The sequence below is a fragment of the Condylostylus longicornis genome, unplaced genomic scaffold (genome assembly GCF_029603195.1).
Source record: "Condylostylus longicornis isolate FDR11 unplaced genomic scaffold, ASM2960319v2 ptg000148l, whole genome shotgun sequence".
Classification (NCBI taxonomy): domain Eukaryota; kingdom Metazoa; phylum Arthropoda; class Insecta; order Diptera; family Dolichopodidae; genus Condylostylus; species Condylostylus longicornis.
Genome location: NW_026578116.1, coordinates 2,088,134 through 2,109,698, shown reverse-complemented (window position 1 = coordinate 2,109,698; position 21,565 = coordinate 2,088,134). Strand labels below are relative to the sequence as shown.

Here is a 21,565-nt window from a genome sequence, read left to right as displayed (position 1 = left end):
ATGGCAAATCGAATATAAGCAGCGAGCTAACGCTTTCAGTTGTGTATGAGCAATCATCACCTTTGTTAGAACGAAAAATGTTAGAATCGAAACTTATTATATTCAAATATTCTACCAATTATATTTCAATATTATGGAAATAGGAAAAAATTCATCATTAAGTTTTACTAAACAAAATTCATTGTTTTTAGCACTTTTACAAAAAAAATAAAAATTAAATTTCCCAATTATTTCGAAAATCCTTTAACACCTTATACATATGTACAATATGTTTGCTATAGCACAATAGAATTGGGTTGATCGAAAAATCCGATAATATTCTGTTTTTTAGTTCTAGTCGCGCTCTAATAATGAGTTTTTTTTTTCTCCATTATTATTTTTTTTTTACCACTAATGCCACTATAAACTATTGAAAAAACAAAGAAAAAAGAGTATAGGAATAAAAAGAATTCGATTTGCAATAAATTTTTATATACACAGGAATTACAAATAATTCTAAACACAATATACAAGTGCATATGAATATGTGTGTTTACACAATTTTTAGTTTTACTTGCTTTTGTTTCACATATGTTCTTCTCTTTTCAACATTCTTGACTCGATGATACTTTTCATATATTTTTTTCTATTTCTACTTATTTTAAAAAATATAAAAATCGATTCATTTAATGTTTACAGAACTTTTTTTTTATTATTATTAAATTTTCTGTTAGTTTTTGGTTTTTTGCATTATATTGCAGATTGTAAGGATATACGAGGATATAAAGCGAAAGAGAAAAAAATGAAATTTTCATCTTTCGAAAATCAGCTAATTTTAAAATAAAAAACCTACAGTACACAGTCAACTCTTTCTTTTTTAATATAAAAAATTATTTTACTCATGTCCCGTGCACTAGAAATTTGAAAATAATAAAAATCGTAATAATTTTTTAATGTTTTGCTAAATCAATAAATGTAGAATTTATTGAAGAGCATATTTCTTCAGTTTGCTAATTGTTTTCTTTACCAAATGATTATGAGGATAAAATTAATAAAAAATTTAAGCACATTTTAAGAAAACGCTTACATTATTGAAGTGAGTTTGTATGGGTCAAGTTTTTTTATTAACGCAATTTTGTAGGGCAGGGTTATCAAGGCAACAATATTGATAGTGTAATTCAGCAATTTTAATGTGATTATAAAAAACTCGAATATTTGTGGAGAAAAATATACATGCATCCAGTTATTTTATGCGTTCGACTCTTAAAGCATTCTTTGTTGCATTTGTTGTGCATGAATAAACAAAATCCTCTAAAGTCGTAATTTGAATTATGTCATAAGATACAATAGAATCCAGTCAATGCTCCTTAGCAGCATTTATTCAGATTGAGGATTTGCGTCAAAAACATATATAGAACATACTGTCTCATCTAATAAAAAACGTGAACCGTTTCTTATTGAATCGATTAAAACTATAAACATTTTTAATTCGTGACCTGGGGATTGTAACCTTGTAGAATACGTTTTACTGTATTCTATGTCATAAATGTTTTATATAAACCAATAGTATATTTTTACTGTTATATTATAATTTAATATGTAAGCTGTACGAAATCTATTTCAATTTATTATTTTTTTATTATTATTATTGGTTTAAGGCTACAGACAGTATTATCAAAATTGGATTAATTTAGTCATAGTACTTATACATAAAATATGTATATGTGTAAAAATGTCCTGTTAAAATTGCGAAAATATTTTGCAAAAAAATAAAAATCAATTTATTTCTTATTTAAAATTTTACATAATTTTTAGAATTCATAAAAATAAATATTAAAAAAAAATTGGAAAAAAGATAGATTTTTCGAAATACAAACGAACAGGTTTCGGAATACAAAGAATAATATATTTGAAAATATTTCTATTGAAAGTATGTCTGAAATTTTACATTAAAATTATAAAATTTACTAAAAATATGATTTAAGAAATTGTCATTTCGAATATTCGAACTGTAATAAACTGGAACCTTCATAAATCAAGCACATAAAATATGGTAATGCTAAAAACTTAGATACGATTTTGAATATTAATTGATTTGCCTTACTATGATTATGTTACCAGTTTGTAAATAAATTGCAGGTATTATGTATCTATGTCATACTTAATACAGAATTAATTGTGACAAATATCCCGCTAATATGGGAATTCCCGAATTTATAAAAACCTTTATGATGTTAGAGTTGAATACTCTCTTCAATACTTTCTGAGATTTAAAAATAGTACATGTTAAAAAAAAAGGTATATTTAGCGAACCATGACAGGTCTAAATTTTTTATGGTATAAGAGTCTAAGAAATGGTACATGTACAATGAAAGCGGTACTATTGGTAGCATTGGAAAAACGTGAAATAAAATGTTTTTCTTTTAAGCTCATTAAGTGATCTACGAAAATTAATTTTTGTTACGGAAACCAATAAAAGTAATATTTTTCTTAATTTTAAATTTAAGTAAAGTGAAAAAAAAAAATTTTTTTTAATTTGAACTTTGAATATTTAAGTTTGTTTCGACCGCATACTAAATAAAAAAGCATAAAAGAAAAGAGGGAAGAAAAAAATCAAAAATTCATTTGCTGCAAATTTAAAACAGAATTTTTTTTTCTTTTATTTGGTTTTCCTTTTTATGTAAACATACCCCGTATCCTTAAGTTTCACATTTCGAATCTTTTCACCTTATGATTTTCATTTTATTTATTTTTTGCTTTTTTTTTTGTGCCTCTTCCCATAATATTTTTTTGTTTGTTTAGCCTGAATTTTTTTTTTCATTCATACTGCAATTTTTCATTTGACTCACATACTATGCAGTTAAATAGAATGAAAAAAAAGAGAAAAGGAAAACTCTTTGAATATTTTCCCATCATCGTCTTGTTGGCCACCTTATAACTCTTTTACCATTATTCTTATGAGAATTAATACATGGTACCAACTTCATTTCATATTTTGTTAGTTAAATTAAGGATTCTTTTGCAAACATTGCAATTTGGTAATTTATATCATCATAGTAAATTTTTTTTTTTTTATTTTTTCAACAAAGAGGAACTTTATTTTTAAAGAATTTTTTATTTGTTTTACATATAGCCTGCATTTTAAAAAATATAACATTGCTTTCTGGGTCTAAAGTATCACGAATTTTTTTTTGTATGGTTAGAGCAATTTTGAAAGTATAAAAATTACCACCTAGTTATGTGCTTTGAATTACAAATCTTTTGTTTTTTAAGTAATATTTTTTATTTCCCTAACAGATTCTAAAATATAATGAAATAGAGCACAGCTGGTCGAACTAATGGTTTGTAACATAGTCGAGTTTATATTTTAAAACTAAAGTTATACGAAAGTTTAGGATATTTAAGACACATGATAAAAATATTCCCCTTTATTATTTGTAGGAGGAAATTTTGGAAAATATTTAAAGAAAATTAATACTAAAAATTTTATTAAATTTTATAATTTGTAAGGCGTGTTAGAGTTTTTTTCGACATGAAGGCGTTCACTTTTAACTTCTTACATTTAAAGAGGCTTGATCAAATTTGTTGATTTAATAAATTCATTTATATTTTTAATACTGGGCTAGGTAGTGACGGTGCAAAATGAGATATAGAGTAGAGTAAACAAATAAAATGGAGAGTAGAGAGTTATGAAAGCTTAGTATTTAACAGGTAGTAAAAATTTAACTAATTTAAATAGAAAAGTTAATCAAAACAGCAAAAACAAGTTGGAAAAGGAAAATATTAATTGATACTTGCTAAATTTTAATATTCGAAATTTATTGGACTTGCTGTCAAAATTTAGCAAATAGATAGGGTGAGTTCAAATAATATTTTTATATACGCTCGAAATATTTAAAATGGAAGAGTGTGAGATTTGTAGAATTTTCAATTGATATTTCAAGATTTCATTTTAGGTGAACTCTTTTGAATTATAGTGACCGTGCATTAGAATATTAATAGAAATTAAACTAATAAAATTTTCATTTTTAAAATTCCAACCCGCCTTCTATAAATTGCTTACTTAATTTAATAATTCATAGAATATTCCAAATAGATAAAGAATGAGTAGGTCAAATCTATTGAAAATCGCGTGCTAAATCTATTAAAATTAACTTCCCCAAGAAAAATTTGAAAATTGTAAATTTTATATTTTAATTAACAAATAATAAAGCAAGTCAATTACTTGTTGTTTATCACATAACACACACACACATTAATTATTACTTTATACTATTGACGTTTTAAGTTTCCTGTCTTGTATAATTATTAAACACGTGATCGTTTGAATTTCATTAAATAACAGGCTGCAAATTATATATAAGTTTTATAGAAAAATCTATATGAAATAAAAATTTCTAATATAAACGGATGTAGACAGAAAAACACTAATTTATTTTAGCAGCCTTTTAGGCATTCATCAATTTATGAAATTCAAAGGAATCATATTTAAAAAAATATATATATATATAAGTATAATGAAAAAAAGCCTATAAACGTTTCCTATTTCCTTAAAAGAAAACAATATCTACCTACCTACTTACCTATTATTTTTCTCTTTATTTTCTTTGTAATAATAGCAACAATTCTTTTCTACATTAAAATCGCGTGATAAGGGTGGGTAAGTAGTAAAATTTTCTTTGATTTAAAAAGGAAACACTTAATTCTTGACATTCTGTCATAAACACACTTTTAATCGTCTCCATTATTACTATTTAATTCTGTGACTCTATAAAATAACAAAAAAGAGCACAAAAAAAAAAAGAAATACACAAAAATTAAAAATAACGGGTTTAATAAAAGAAAAGGATTTTCTAAAAATAGGTAAGGTGTTTTCTTTCATTCACACACTCTCATATTTACATTATTTACTATTACAAAATAGTGTAAAGATTTGCTCCTTTCATAAATTATATTAATAGATTATCATAAAAAGGGCGTTATAGTTTTAACAAAAACGATAATTATACTGCCTTACGTCAAAACAATGTCTGTGTTTGCGAAGTATATCTGCTTAGGTAAATAAAAATTATACAATCATATTAGGTATTTTTGAATAGTTTTCTTAAAAGCGGAAAAATTTCAACTTTTTAATATCGAAAGTCATAAAAATACTAGTATATGTTTATAAAATTAAAAAAAAAATTTTCGCAACTTTCGGAGCGAATTGGGTTTCTACAAAAATATTGTACGCTTTGTTAGACAGAAATTCAAATTTTTATTTTAATCTGAAGTGAGCACTAAATGCATATATTTATGTAATATAGCTTAATATTGCTACAGTGCGAGTATTATCTGCTCATTGCATTCATTTCGGCAAAAAATTACAGAAGTTTCTAAGAATTTTCAAACGTTATATCACTTTTGGTATTGTTGAGAAGCTTGAAGATTCTCTATCTCAAAACATGAATCAAAATTTTAAAGCTCCTGCAAAAACATTTTCATACAACCTTATATATATATTTGGCGACCGAAATAATCAGTCGGGATTTGAAACAGGTTTATTACCGATAGTACTACAGAAATTTTTTCAATGATAACATAGCTTAGAATCTTATGCAGAATTCTTATTAAATTCTAATTCTAGTCTAATATTAAAAAATAATGAATTTACGGGTTTTCGGGACTCGATTGACATTAAGTCCGCGTACAACTTCTGCTCTAAAATAAAATATTTGTAATAAATTTTTTAAAATGGATGAGTTGTGTTTATATTGTGTTTGAAATTAATAATTTATATATATATGTATAGATGTCTCTGTCTCTTATTGAAACTTCATCATAACTTCGTCAGTATTTATTTTGAATTTTAAAGCCTAGATATTTTAAAGAAAAATCTTATTAAAAATCAATAAATTTTCAACATAAATATAACCATAATTCATAAAGTTTTGTATTAAAATATTATTTTTATTGCAATTTTACACTTCCTTTTCAACTCTTAAAATTAATTTCCTCAATAATTTAATTACTAAATTTTACGATAAAGCATGAGCTTTTCGATAGAATATATGTGAATAATATTAAGTGCAAGCAAATTTGAGACATTCTAACAGAAAATATCGCACTAAATTCTTCCCAAATTTAATTTTTTACTCCATTTTTTTTTTAAATCTCTTTAAATCTAATAATATTTTTAAACTCAATGATATTCTATACTACAAATTTACTTAAAATTTTAGAAAATGAACACAAAATTTCAAAAATTTTTATTATAAAATTTTAATTATAAATGTATAAGAGTATTCCTTAATATTTCAACAACAAAAAGGAAAGAAAATATTTTAAAATATAAAATTGTCAAAATATTTGAATATGTAATTAAAGACTTAACACCTGCTGCTACAGGTGAAATTATTGATAATATTGATTTTTTTTTTTTTCATTCATTTTTTGAAAGTTTTTATAAAATTATTTTCTTCACTTATCTATCTATACCTATTACATGCTCATAATATACTCGTATATATTATAATAGAAGAGAATCATTAAAAATTTAATAACCTTAGGAAATTACACATTTATGAGCACATTTTTATTTCAAAACAATTTCATATTATAATATAATGGTGTCTTAAAATCACATTCTCTCTATCTCTCTTATTGTATGTAATATACAATATTATAAGAAGGGAGAAAAGGAACACTTTTATTATAATTTTCACAAAAGCAGCTTATATACATAATATTAATTTTCAAAATTAATTTTCTTCAAAAAAAAAAAGAAACTCTCTCTTGTTTTTAAGGTAATTTTTATAATAAAGAATTTTGTTACATTGTTATAATGAGAATTACAAAAGGATTTTTAGATGAAAATTTCTTTTTTCATCGAAAAATTATTATATTTCATTATACTAGAATGAAATTTAGAAACAAAGATATGGCAGAAAATATAAAGAAATTGTTAGTAATTTGTAACGATAATATTATTATTATATGCGATATTGTAAATTTATATTTAATAATATAAAATAATGTTTGAATATAAAATTGTCCTCCATCATTTATAATAATAAAAAGAGGTAAGGTATACTCTACATACAGCTATTGTATTATATAGGAAGAAAATGAAATCAACTCATTTTTTCTTGTTCTATATGTATTTTTTTTTAAATTGTATATAAATATCGATCCTTCATTAAAATGTATTGTGTATACAATGTTTTTTTCATATATTATGTATATATAGGCTCCTGTAATTAAATTATATAACCCTTGTTAATGTAAACGAACACAAAATAAAAACAAAACAAAGTAGAAAAAACGATAAAAACAAGAGTGAAGAAAATCTTTAATAAACCTTATTAAAGTATATTACAAAGAATTAAAAAGGATAAAGGCGTATATTTAAATATAATATTATAATGACTTAAATGAAATTGTCGAAATTTATTACACAGTTTAGATTTCATATTTACAGCATGAGTCTTTTTTTTTTTTGTGATGTTATAAAATATTGAACGTTTAATTTTTGTTTTAACCCTTTTCGAGATCAAGTTTAATATTCTATTTCTGTGAATATTTTAGAAAATTTTCAAAATTTGATATTTTTAATTCCATAATTGTGAAATTTAATTTCAAATAATAAAAAAAAAAAATTATTATTTAGAAATTGAAGATCATAACTTTAAAATTTCAATACAAAATGAAAATAAATTTTTTTGCATTTGCTTTCGGAAACAATAATTTTCACTCAAATATTCAAATTTATAAAAATTGAAATTAAAACACAAAGCTAATACATTATTTCTTGCAGGGCTTCCTTAAACTGCTTGATCTTATAATTCGACTGTTTTTGAATTCTTAATAATTTATATTCATTATATAATTTCAATGGATATGTAGAGAGCTGTAACTGTGACGATGCCTATGTTTTCTTGCAAAAATATTACACTCCATTTAATAATGGATGCAAAAAATTTAAAAAAAAACAGCCTGTAATGGAAATTTACTGAAACTTACATGTAAGGCTCTTATAAAAACAACTATTATATTTAAGGCATTGATAATAATAACACTCTATTAAGGATTATTAATTCTATTAAGGATTAAGATTCTATTAACCATTATTTTCTGGAGAAGAACAAAAATCGAAACAGGTATTTAATCTAATATTCACGTCAAAAAGACTTTAAATCAAACTATCTAAAGCGGTTTCCATAAGGCCTTTTAAACAAAATTTAGCAAGTTTTGTGTAATAACTAAAAATAGTTTGAAAGTTTTGGATAATATTTTCAAAATTACTTGTAAAGGACATCTCGTTTTCCAAATTTAAAATTTTTATACCATTCAAGCAAAAAAAAAAATTTTAATTATCTTTTTAAGACCAATAAAATTAAAACATTTAGAAAAGAAAAAACGAGCATTTAATTAGTTTTACTAATGTTGCCCCACATTGAGTTAAAAGAAAATAATAATAAAAAGTGCAGAGATTCATTGGGTAGGGATTTTTTAACACTTAAATTTTCTTTTGTATTTTAATTATTTTTCTTTCTTTTTTTTTTGTTGTTCTTCTACCTTTTTCTTTTTCAACTTTTCTTTCTTTCTCCTTTTATTCTGCATATATAGCGTTATATATACCTGACATATATGAGTATATATACATAGTGTAAGCCATCAAACATTTTTATAATTAAACAATGAAGCGACCTTATGAATGAAAAATTATTCGCGCCTTGTTTGCGTGTTTCAATATAAAAAATTCGATACTTTGTAACTTTTTATTTTTCTTCTTTTTTTTGTTTGGTTTATTTTTTTTTTGTTCTTTTTTACATTTTATATTGGATTATTATATATTGCATGTAACCTTATAATAAAAGCGAATTATAATATAAATAATTTTTTTTTTTTTGCTGACCATGAACTGAAATTTGAAGAAAAATTAAAATGAAAGAATAGAAAAGTGTTTGAAGAAAAACGGGTCAAGGGAGGGGGCGGGGGGTGGGTTCACGTCAAATTTTGTATTAGAGACAAGCATATATAATAATATCCAAGAATTATTGGGATAATGAAAAAGTTAACACTATATATAAAAGATATATACTATATTAATAAAGGTCGGTATACGGAAAATAATATGATGGAAGGGAAGATAGAGAAGGAAGAGGTGTAGGACGTGCAGATCGGGTAGCGTTTTTCCGTTTATATAAATAATATTGTATTTATTTTGAATTTTCTTTTATTTTAAAATAGGTAAACCTACTGAATATTTAATGATTTGGAATAGAGAAGTTGATGAAGTGGGTACTTTTATGTTTACAACTTACGTGTCTAATCATTTACTTTTTTTATTACTCCTTTTTCTTGTTATTTTTGTTTTTGTTGCTGCTTTTATTGTTAATATTCTTTTTGTTTTTATTATTATTATATTTCTTGTTTTACTGTTTTCTAAGTTGTTATTATTATTTTAGAATATCCTATATATAAATTCAAGTTCATGTAACACATAAAAAGGAAAAGTATAATATAGAAAAGGGAATGAACGGGGAGGGGGAGGGGGTGAGTTTGCAGAAATGCTATAAAGAATTGAAAATATAAATAAAAAGAAAAACAAGAAAAATACGTAAAAGAAAAAAAATTAAAAAAAAAAGGGAAAAAGGTAAGGTGAAAGACAAAATTTTATGGTTCTACGCAGGGTATTTGTCCCAATTTTAATATTTTTTTTTCAATATTTATAAGAAAAAAATTTAAATTTCTACATTCTATTACACGTACATATTATATATATATGGAGTATAATGTGGTATATAACTATATATACTAACTTTTATATCGTATATAAAACACTCTATTAAGGACATTCTATACTATATTATAACCCATTCTATTTTTATACATATAGTTATATAATATGATTATGTAGGAATATATATAATGCATACATCTATAATATATTCTAATTTTATTCAAGATCTCAATATTTAATACATAACTTAGAGACAGTATATTGAACCAAGGACTATTACTTTATATTATATATATGTATATAAATTATATACATTTACGCATATACATATTATATGAGTGCCATAACTTAAATATATTAAATATTCACCCTTCAATTATAAAATATATGTATGTTGTTGACATGAAAGAAAATTTATTTGAATTTTTTTCAAAAATAAATATATAATATGATGCTACTTTATATTTATATTTAAATGGTCTGTCTATATATATGTTTGGATTCTATTAAATGTTCGCATGTATTTATATAATATTATACATAGCTATTTATATTTCATAAAAATATGTTTCTTTAATAATAAAATTTCCTACAATACAGTAGACTTGATTAAATTCTTGAACTACTTTATACTTTATATACTTTACTATGTGACAAACAATGAGCGCGAATCTTATACCATTTATTATTATATATACGACATTATTTGAATTAACAAAATATTTTAATTGGATTAAGATTATTTTAGGAATTTTTTCGGTAATTCATAGGAAAATTTTAAAAAAATGCTACTTTTCTTTCTTATATATTTTATGTAGAACATAATAAATTTCCTTGATATAGTAAACAATATACATAATAATTCTTGTAGATAAATATAGGTACATACATACACATATATGAAATTGAAATAAACAAAATTTTTGTATGAAAATTTTTCTAATTTATTGTACTTAATATGACCGGAAAAGTATGGGGATTTCTAGAATAAGAGGATGAGTAGTATATAGTAGGAGTAAATAAAAATTTTATGATATTTAATATACAAAATTTATGTATGATTTCATTTTGATGTGTTGAATATAAAAAACTTCAATCGAATTAATAAAAGAAAAGTATAATAAAAATTAAAATACTGTTCTATATTTTAATGAAATCAAAAAAGAGAAAATATAAAATAAATTCAAATTAAAACTGAAGAAAAATATTATTAACATTTTTATTATCTTAAATATGCATAGCTATAAATTTTTAGAATGAGGATGATTGTCCAATGCATATGTTATTAAAGACAATAAAATTAATGTGTATAGAAATGCCTATATGAGTACAGTGAATCTAAATTAAAAATAAAATTAAAATCCGGATTTTAATATTAAGTACGTTACCAAAATTATAATTTTTATTTGTTAATTTTATTCAAGTATTTGATTTTTACTAACTTGATTTTAATAAACAATATTATTATTTGCTATTTTGAATTTTTAAATATGTAGACATGAGAAGTGATAAATTTACCTCATAGTTTCCTTTTTCCCAAATATGAGGTTATCACAAGTGAAAATGCATGAGAACTAAAAAACTCATTCGGGCACTATCTTTTTACATATAAGTTTAAATTTTTTTTAATTTTACTAAATTTTTCTTATCTGACAAAAAAAATAAATTTCTTTTCCTGCAACAGTACTGCAAAAGTATCGTTGGAGCAATGGTTGGATTTTTTCTATTCAAAATAGTTCAAATTCAAAACAACGCTCCGGGGTGGACGAGCGCTGCTTGTGAATGTTACAATTGATGAAATCGTTATTACAGGTTAAATTTTATGTTTGATTTAGTTTAAAATAACGAAAAGTAGTGTAAAATAACGATTTTCTCGGAAATCGTTCAATTTGCAACTTAATTATCTCTGAAACGGGCTATTGCAAAAAAAATTATTAATAATTTGAAGCTGAACTCAAAATGTTTTAAATTATTGAAAAAAAAAATTAAACAGGGTAAATTTTTTTCTTCTTTGTGAAAAATTTGACATTTTTTTTAATTTTTTTTTTATTTATTTGTTCAATAATTTCAGCTTTCCATTGGTATTATTTTTTTTTAAATCACTAAATAATTATGGAAGTTGAAACTATTTAAGTTATTACACCACAATAATTCCTTTTCGAAACAAAATTTTCAATTAGGATTTTGGGTGTTAAATATTCATTTGCAGTCCCACTGCAGAAACGATATTTTTCATAAAACTGTCCTACCTTTTCTGTCCCCGAGAGATTGGTACCACAATACAGGTTCGCCCTGTATATAACATTATAAATTGTTAAAATTTTTAACATTTATTTTGATATCGAAACATTATAGAAGTAACACTTTTAGTATAAATGAATAATTAATATGTGTGAAAACAATATATAAAATTTTTTATAACAATACTTCATTTTGAATTGAGTTCTCATAGCAGTAGAATGAATTTTACTATGCAAACATATTATGAAAATTTTAAAAACCAAGAACTTCTTAATTTCTTTCTTCATTAAAAATAAAGCACAATCTACAATTTTAAAACTTATTAAAAATCTTATTACAAAATAATATAGTGCATAAACAAAATCTATTATACACTCTCCAGTACATATAATATCCCTTTATTACATCCTTTCACATATACATTTTTATACAAAATGTTCAAAGATATTACTGGATTGCATGTGTTGCATAATATTCATGTATGATTCGATTTTGTTTGGTCAAAAATTACAATACATAGTACATGGGTGAACATGTAAAAGAATAATAAATTTTAGTTAAATTTCAGTATAAAATAATTTATGTTAAAAGAAAAACAATTTTTTTTTTCTTTTTATACACATTATAAATTATTAAAAATTTATGTACCTTAAATACATAATGCTTGTATACTTATAATATGTAAGTGTACTTATCTACATAATATTTATATACAATCATATATTATATAATATTTAACCAAATGGACAGAATTGTTTATTTTACATCTTTAAAGTTAAACCATATTTTAAATTATTTGTACAATATTTACTGAGTGGAATGATAATGGAATAAGATTTTATAGTTGAAAAATTTTTGTTAGAAGAAGAAGAATAGAATTCTGTGGCAATAAGGAAAAGTCACATAAGTTGGCTTTTGCTTTAAATCTTTTTTACTTTCAATAAAACGTAATACTTTACGTGTAATGTTACGTGCAAATAGCTTTAAAACCGAATTTATTTTACTTAAAAGATTTTATTTTACTAAATTCCTCAACTGACCTTTACGTTGACTGATTTTCTAAAACCCCGCAATAGTTTTCCTATAGTTGTACATTATTCATAAGGAAAAAGAAGATGGAATCAAGTGTCCTTGATTTCGCACAATTATTAATAGGTATTTTGATTGTTAAAATAAGAAAAACATAAATGAAGACAAAGCTCGAATCAAACTACTGGTTTGTAAAGTAGCATTTTTTATTTGATCAAGCGAAAATGTTGCTTTTAAAAACAATCAGCTTGTTAGCTATATAAATTACTATCATTAAAGCATAAAAATATTTAAAATAATTGCATACATTTAGGATGAAAATAAAACAAAAATTGAAAAAAGCGTTAACGTAATAGTTTAAATTCTAGATCGAAGGTTGAGTAAGTGAGTCAAAATAAATAATTATATTTTCGATGGCATGGCATATATCATTATCTTTTTACTTCTATAAAATTTCGGAAAAGCTCTCCGTTCCGGAAATATAAGATGACGAAAATTCAAATCAATTTGAAAAATTTGGCCTAATTACGTTTTGAAAAGCACTCTGATTTCGAACATCTAAATTCTACGTGTCGTTCCATTGTTGTCCCTAAGATGTTTTTCAAAACTTTGAAGCTTTAAACTTGAGTTTGCTCGGAACTCACAACTATGATTTATGGTATTCTTCCATATTGCCACAAAACTATTTTGTATTATTTTTGCTTATTTAAGTTCATCAAGAATCTTAAGAAAAGGCTTCATTTTAAAATATTTTCATACAATTTCATACAATATTTTTCACAAAATTTATTATGTATGAAAATGTGTATGGCTATGTAGGTATATCATACTTCATATTGTAAATATACATTTGTCCCATATTATTTGAATACATTAACCATTTCACTACAATTTTGGAAATCAGTTCCGTTACAATTTTGTAATAAGATTTTTGTGTGTTTGTAATTAAAATACGCATAATTCAAAGCTGAAAACCAAAAGCTTCCCGTAATTTGAACCCTTTTCTGATGAACAATATGCATTTTTGAGCCTACTAATATTTTTTTAATAACTTAACAAAACATTTTTTTCACACATTCAGAAAAAAAGAAAAAACATTTATTCTACAAAATTTAATAATTTTATCCGACACTTCTAGTGTGGTAGAGATTCTCACTTTAATAGCTCAGAATCATAAATTCAATTAAGGATGCAAGTACTACTGTATGATAAGAACAACAACATTTAAAGGGTTAATAATATTATATGATGAAGGGCGACTTTGTTTCCAAGTTTAATATAAAGTTTTCTCTGTTTATTAATTCAAATGTAGTCAGAGCATAAAATATATTTGTTTTAATAATATTTGCATAATATTCTGCCAGAATATATATATATATATATACCATATACTTACATTATTTTCATATATTATATGTTATTTGGACTAAATCAAAGTTTAACAGTTCAGGAAATTTAATTAAATTCATTTAAGTTTGAAGATTTGAAAATTTTTTATTATACAATACAACAATTTTAAATATTTTATATTTGACAATGTTGATCAAGGAATTAATTTGTTGTGATATTAATTTTGCTTATATATATATAATATATGTACTCGTATGTCTATATTTTACATAATTTGCCTGCCTGAGTAAAGATAATATTGAGTTTTGGGACAATATTTTAGCTCTTCAATTCAAAATATTTACTGAAGACATAATATAAAAGACATTAATTAAAGACGTGTGTTCAGGCCCGATTCTAATATAACAGCACCATTCTGACTTGAAAGTTTATATTAGAAAAAATTTATTTTTTAAAGTTTAACTTTGCAAAAATGGTAGATCCGACGTTGCGTGTATTGCTTCGTAATTCTCTCAAAAACTTTAAGCACAAAGAAAAAATCTTTATGACAAAGTAAACCAAATCGTATAGTGAGAGAATTCTCAATTGTTGAAATAATGACTTGTTCAGATTTGTACTCAAATTTATAGCATTTCGTAACAAAAGCGGGAAGGGACACAAGCCAAACTTACTTGTCTAATAGGATTTTAATTGTACTTTTTAACAAAAATCCAATTTTTAGCAATAAAATAAAATTTTATGGGAAGTAATTATAATCCTAACCTTTTAATATTGAAAAACAAAATATTTAAGAATATTTTTACTTCCTATTCAAATTTTAATATAGTTTCGTAATACATACGTATATAAATTTTGATAACAGACTCTTATCAGTTCCGCTTCATCAATTTACAAGCATCAATTTTTGTTGTTGTTCAGAATTCCAATATTATTGTGATATCTATATTAACAATCAAGAACAAATGTTCAGTTTCTCTATTGCTCGGCGTAATTTAGTCCAAAATTTAATTGAACTGCTATTTTTGTGTGTTATTTTTATAGTGATTTATCGCATTTCTGATCTGTACTCCTATTAAAAATTAACGAAACAAATAGATTTAAATAGATTTTGTTTCTGGATTTAAGTTCGAAAAAATATTACGTACTTTGTGCTATAATAAAGGTATTGGAAAATTTTTATATTTATTAGATTTGCTTTAGAACTTTAGTTCTCCTGTTTAACTTCTTCTATACTATTATACAAACTGTTATTCGACACGATATACTTATTTAAATTATGAATAAAGTTTTATTATTGGTTTAATTAAATTTTCGTTACAGTATCCTTAACTTTCATAAGTTTATTATAAAATACCTAATATTTTGTGTTTTTTTTTCTAATACTATTCTAAAGCTATATGTTTTTGGAAAAAAAGGAAGATGAAAGAGATGAATCATATTGGTTATGTGTTCTTTTTATAATAAAAGTTTTATTCTTCTTCCTGTTTACTCTTTTCTATAATATATGCTTTCAAATTATAATTTTTTGAGAAAGTTTATTTAGAGTGGTGGTATTTTTGCTAGTAGAATATTGATGAAAATTTTTTTATCATATATAGATATATAATATTATAATGAACCCGGAAAATAGTACCAAAGTATAATCCTTTAAATAATATTTTCATTCTCAATTCAAATTTTAACTTCAAACCATTTCCACTTTTTGTTTCCTATATACATATTATATTATTTGTGTTCAGTGTTCCCACTCAATAAAAACAAAATGTATCCAATTTCGAGAAAAAAATGTATCCAAAATGTATCCAGCCTCCTAAAGTGGAATTATTATACTAAATCGTCTTATTTTATACCAATAAACTCGTAAATAATATTAATTTGCTTTATTCAACAATGTGAGTTTCGTTATTTATAGTAAATTCTTTTAGAAATCACACGCAATTTCTACTACATTTTAAAATTTAAGGTCAGAAAATATATGTTCTGTAGCTGTTGAACTATGCGGTAAAAACGATTCAGCATGAAAACGGGCAAATTTTATTTAGTCAGCAAATAAAATTTTTTGGAAGATAAAGCACTTAAAAGTTACAGCACTTTAAAAGTTTTCTAACATTTATTTAGTTTTCGAGAAAGAAATGTATCCATATTTCAGCAAAATTTTAAAATGTAGCCAATTTCGACATTTTAGCAGATTTGAGTATCTTTGTATCCAAGCTAAATTTTAAAGCAAAAATGTATCCAAATGGATACAATTGTATCCAAGTGGGAACGCTGTTTGTGTTGTAAAATTTTCTCTTATTCCTTCCTCTCTCTCTCTCTCTTTCTTCTTCTGTACATTAACGTATAGTAAATATAATTTGACGGTTGCTTTAGAGTTTGAGAATTACCTTTTTTTACTTTTTAAGGTTGGTATTTGTTTTTCGTATATTTTTTTTTTTCTTCTTTTTTTTCAAAAATGCATATTTATGCTTGAAATTTACGTAAAAAATTTTCAAAAATAAATATTCATATTTTGTTATGTTTTTTTTTCTCTCTCTCTCTTTGGAAAATAATAATCGAGGAGAAAGTTTTTCCACAAAATTTACATACAAAATATAAATCTATGCTGGCAGATATACGAGCTTAGAGCTATATATATAAAACATGTAAAATAGGTAGGTGGTAGGTAAAATTTTGTGAAAACAAAGAACACAAAAAAAAAAAAAAATCCGGAAGTTTTCAATACAAAAAGTAAAAAATTTTCAAGAAGTTTACAATAATTTCAAAGCAAAATACTTTTTACGGAATAAAAATTAAAAACAAAAATCTCAAACTCTTTATTTTTTTTTGAAATATTATTTTCAAAAATTAAGCTTAACTTCAAAAATTGACTAGAAAAGTTTACAAAAGATAATCATATTATTGCATATATCAAGATATACATACAGTTATGCATTTTTAATGAAAATATTACTAACACAAAAGAGAGAAATCTAGGAAGTAATCTGAAAACCTGCAAAAAATTTGAAAGTTTCGAAAATTTTAGACAAATTTTTAATTTAACAAAAAAAAAGGAAATTTTTCCTAATAATTAGAATATTCTTTGAAAAAATTTTTGTTACAAACACGAATTCATGTTTTATTTAAAAACAAAAAATAGCCTGACCTAATTTAGTTCTCTATATTGACTCTTTTGACCTATAGAAAATAAAACAGAGAAAATTTAATGTTTGAATTTTTAACAATAATTCTCGCATATCCTACTTTCTCTCATTTAAAGTTTCTAACTTACTGCTATATTACTAATGTAATTAGAATCGACTCTTCTGATTGCAGTTATGATATTATTCTCTCAGTCTTCTCGATTACAAATACTTTTTAAATAGATATGGAAAATGATTTTGTGTGTGTACAATTTATTTTTTTTTTCCTTTTTTATTTTAACAATTTTAAATTAAAAACTTATTTTTGTAACATTTTACCTTTCTAATGTTTAAATTCCTTATGTTTTAAAAAAGTTTTCTAGTGTTTTCTTCATCGGAATTTTAAGGGGATTCTCAACAATGTGTATTCTCAACAATGTGTAGTTAATATTTAAAACTATATTAAGCATATAGCATAAAACTATATTCCTCCCCATTTACCTAAATTCTCGGAGAATAGAATTCACCAATAGTAACATACAAAAACATTTAATTTATATTTGAAATTAAAATATGCCAACATACGCCCACGAGTTAATATAAAAGCATATAAAGTAAACTAAAAGTATAACGAGAAAAGAGAAAAATGATCCCGCCAGTTCGCCTCTTGGAGTAATTTTGATGAGCGTTTTTCAAAGAAAAAAAATCAATAAAATTCTAAACAAATTTTATCGGAATATTTCTAACTTCTGTAACTACCAAGAAACAGATTCTAATAGAAGAAAATTCAATTCGGTATACATTGACTCAAATCTTAACTACATTGAAATTTCTGCTATAATTGCTGTAAACATTTTAAACTAAGTATATTTTGAGATTCAGATCAAATTTTGAATCTTGCCTGATTAGTCAAGAGAAATAGACAGCATCTAATTCAAATAAAATTGTCTTAATTTTCTCGAACTGTATAATTTTATGTGCAATCTACGTACAGATGTATTTCAAAAGAGATAGACATTTCGACTTGGTGGGCCCACTTTTCCAGTTTTAAACGTTATAGTAGCGTATGTTTTTCAACAACAATACAATTTCCTACAGAATTTAAATTTAAGTAAATTTTGCAATATCTATACACATTTGAGTAGTGCTATTTAGAAGGATTTTCTTATTTACAGAAATATAAACGTTTCTTGGAAGTATATCTAAACACTATTCGTATTAAGGTTACAAAATAACCCAATGCTCATATTATGAATTTGAGAAATTTTTGCTTTATTATCAAAAGTTTTTTTTTCATTTTGTTCTATTTGGAAGTGAAAAGAAGAAAAATAAAACTAAATTTTTATTTCTTTCTTAAAATAACTTTGAATTTTCCCTAAAGTATTATAAAAATTATAATTTAATAATAAAAATGAATAAAAATTTGAAAGAGAGAATAGGGAACAATGTTTAAATTGTATTTTTAAAATTACTCAAAAACTCAATATATCTAACATAAAGGAGAGTGGTTTCTTTTATCGCGCTTATTATTCTTAACTACTTATAGCACTTTCTGTTCTGCTCTTTAAGATCTTTAAAAAACTTTATTGTATATTGAAAATAGTTACAGCTTCATTCTGGAAATCAACAGCTTTAGTGAAGCTTTTGGCAGAAAATTGTAAGCAATAACTTCTCCGTTAATAACTCATATTTAAAAGTTTCTCGTTCTCACTCATTCGGCCATGAGAACTTTACAATAATAATATTACAAATTGAGCCCAAGGGTACAATAGTCACAATAGGTTTTTTGAACGAATTCCTTAAATTTGTAAAAATTCTAATCTTTACTTATTTGAATCTTATAAAATATCCACTTTTATTTAAGAAATAATTCACCTAATTTTATGCAAAAATTACGTTAGCAAAAATTTTGTTGGAATTCGCCAGATTTGTATTGTGATTCCTAATGCATTTAATAAGATTTAAATAATAAACTTATAGGTATACTAATTCTAAAACTGTTCCCAATTTGCAAAAATTGACTCTTTTTATATTAGGCCTTGCCGAAGATTTTCACAAATTTATTTTAAAATTAATTCTTTTGAAAATTTTTAAGAATTTTTTATAACGCGAATTTTTCAATCAAACTGTTACACTCTCAATATTAACAATTTTCTCTCCAATATGTTACTTTCTTACTTTAGTATTAAAAATTTTTTACAATATTGTATTAATAAATAAAAAATGTTAAATAATAACTTACTTTTACAGATGCTGTAACAGTTGATGTTTCACTAAAATAAAGCTGTGGTCCAGAAGCTTTTCCACACCATGAACCACCAGTAAATGGTCGGCCCAATTCACTTAACTGTAATAAGAAAAATTTAAAATAATTTTATTAGAAAAAATAAATAAATTAAAAAATAATTTAAATTTTAAATTATTATTTTTTATTAATTATCATTATTATATAATAAAAATATGCTCAAGGCTATAAAATATGGATAAATAATAATAAATTACACATATACTATCAGATAATTTTTCAAATATTAAAATTTTAAGAAACAAATGTGTTAAAAGAAAAATTTTTTTCTTTATTATTTTGATATTAAACAAATCCCAAGAACATGACTTTTCACTTTTATTGTCAATTTAACAATATTATAAATTTTCATATAAATTAAAATATTATATGCATACATACACACATAATTGCATATGTGTAAATTTTTCATATAAATATTATGTATTTTATTATTCATAAATATTAATATAAAAATATTCTCAGGTTTAGAAGCAATTTTCAATAAAAGAAATTCAATTTATAATAACATGAAAAAAAATTTATGTTGAAAATAATAACAATATTGTAGGAAAGCCTTAGCCTACGTATATTTTATTCTAATCATAATAGAATATTTAAAATACATATATATTAGAAGGAAATGTATTGAACATTTCGTAGAAGAAAGCAACAACTTAAAGGCATAATATGTTTCTGGTCAAATATTTATAACTTATATAGTATATTTTTGTATATTGTATTGTATTATAGTATAATACGAGGCAAAAGAACGGAATGAATGCCGAAAAATTGAACTCTTTTTCAAGCAATTTTTAAATTCCTAGTTCTACTAAATAAACAATGCACACATACATTTGGTTTGTATTCACACAAAATTTTTTATTAATATTGTCTAGTGGTTACAAGGTAACGAACTTCCTTGTATTATGCCATACTATTAATCAAGTAACTTTAAACCAACAATAATCCTTTCCCGTTATTTTCAAATTTCAACAAAATATTTTTATCAACCGCATCAAACGCCTTGGCCGTGTATAAAACATGAAATTGCCCGTATAGTAACAGAACTCCTAAGAGTTCCCAAAAGTCGAATAATACATTACATATTTCCGAAATAAACTGTCGTAAAAGTTTTCGGTTCATAAAAAAGTCAAATTAATGTCGATTCATCTGAAATCGGTGTATATTCCGAAGCACAGGTAGAGGGGCAAACCAACAAATCGACACCTCACTTAAAATTCTTTATTTAGACAAAGAAGTGCATTGTATAGTGAAAACTTAACATGTTAAATTTGTCACCTTTATCGCATTTCGTTAAATTTGGCATCTTTATCCTATAAAATAAAATTTTAAAGATCAAAAATCAATTCAGTATATATTTGACACACTTGTATTTACATGTAAGCAAGTGACTTCAACAACTGAAGACTTCAATTATTGAAATTTGTAATCATAGTTTCAATTATTAGTAAACGGTACATTCACACGTTCCCACATATCTGAAATGATGCAGTTTACATATCTAATTTTTTTACAAATGATTGCATTTTTGATTTTAATGTCTTTTTTTGTTAATAAATAAATTTATTAAATTTTGAATTTAATTTCTGTTGAATTTCTCTTAAAAACTTGTAGTACATAAAATATAATCAACATCAATATAAATAATTGTAATTTACATTATTTTCCAAGGTAAAATTTTGAATGTTGCATTACAACGAATTTGCAGTACAATGTATTAAAAATTTTTTTGGGATATCCGAAGAGCATTCATTCAAATAATAATTTTTGAATTTACACTTGTAATGTGCTTACATTGTACAGGATTAATTCTTA

General features: G+C 23.8%; 1 protein-coding gene across 1 annotated transcript in view; it reads right to left on the bottom strand.

The window, feature by feature from the left end:
• LOC129615828 (uncharacterized) overlaps window positions 1–21,565 on the bottom strand; it is a 288,743-nt gene that overhangs the window by 156,877 nt on the left and 110,301 nt on the right. The window contains exon 5 of the mRNA XM_055531211.1: window positions 19,685–19,789. Within this exon, the coding sequence (XP_055387186.1) occupies window positions 19,685–19,789 (105 nt within the window). The remainder of the gene's footprint in view (window positions 1–19,684; window positions 19,790–21,565) is intronic.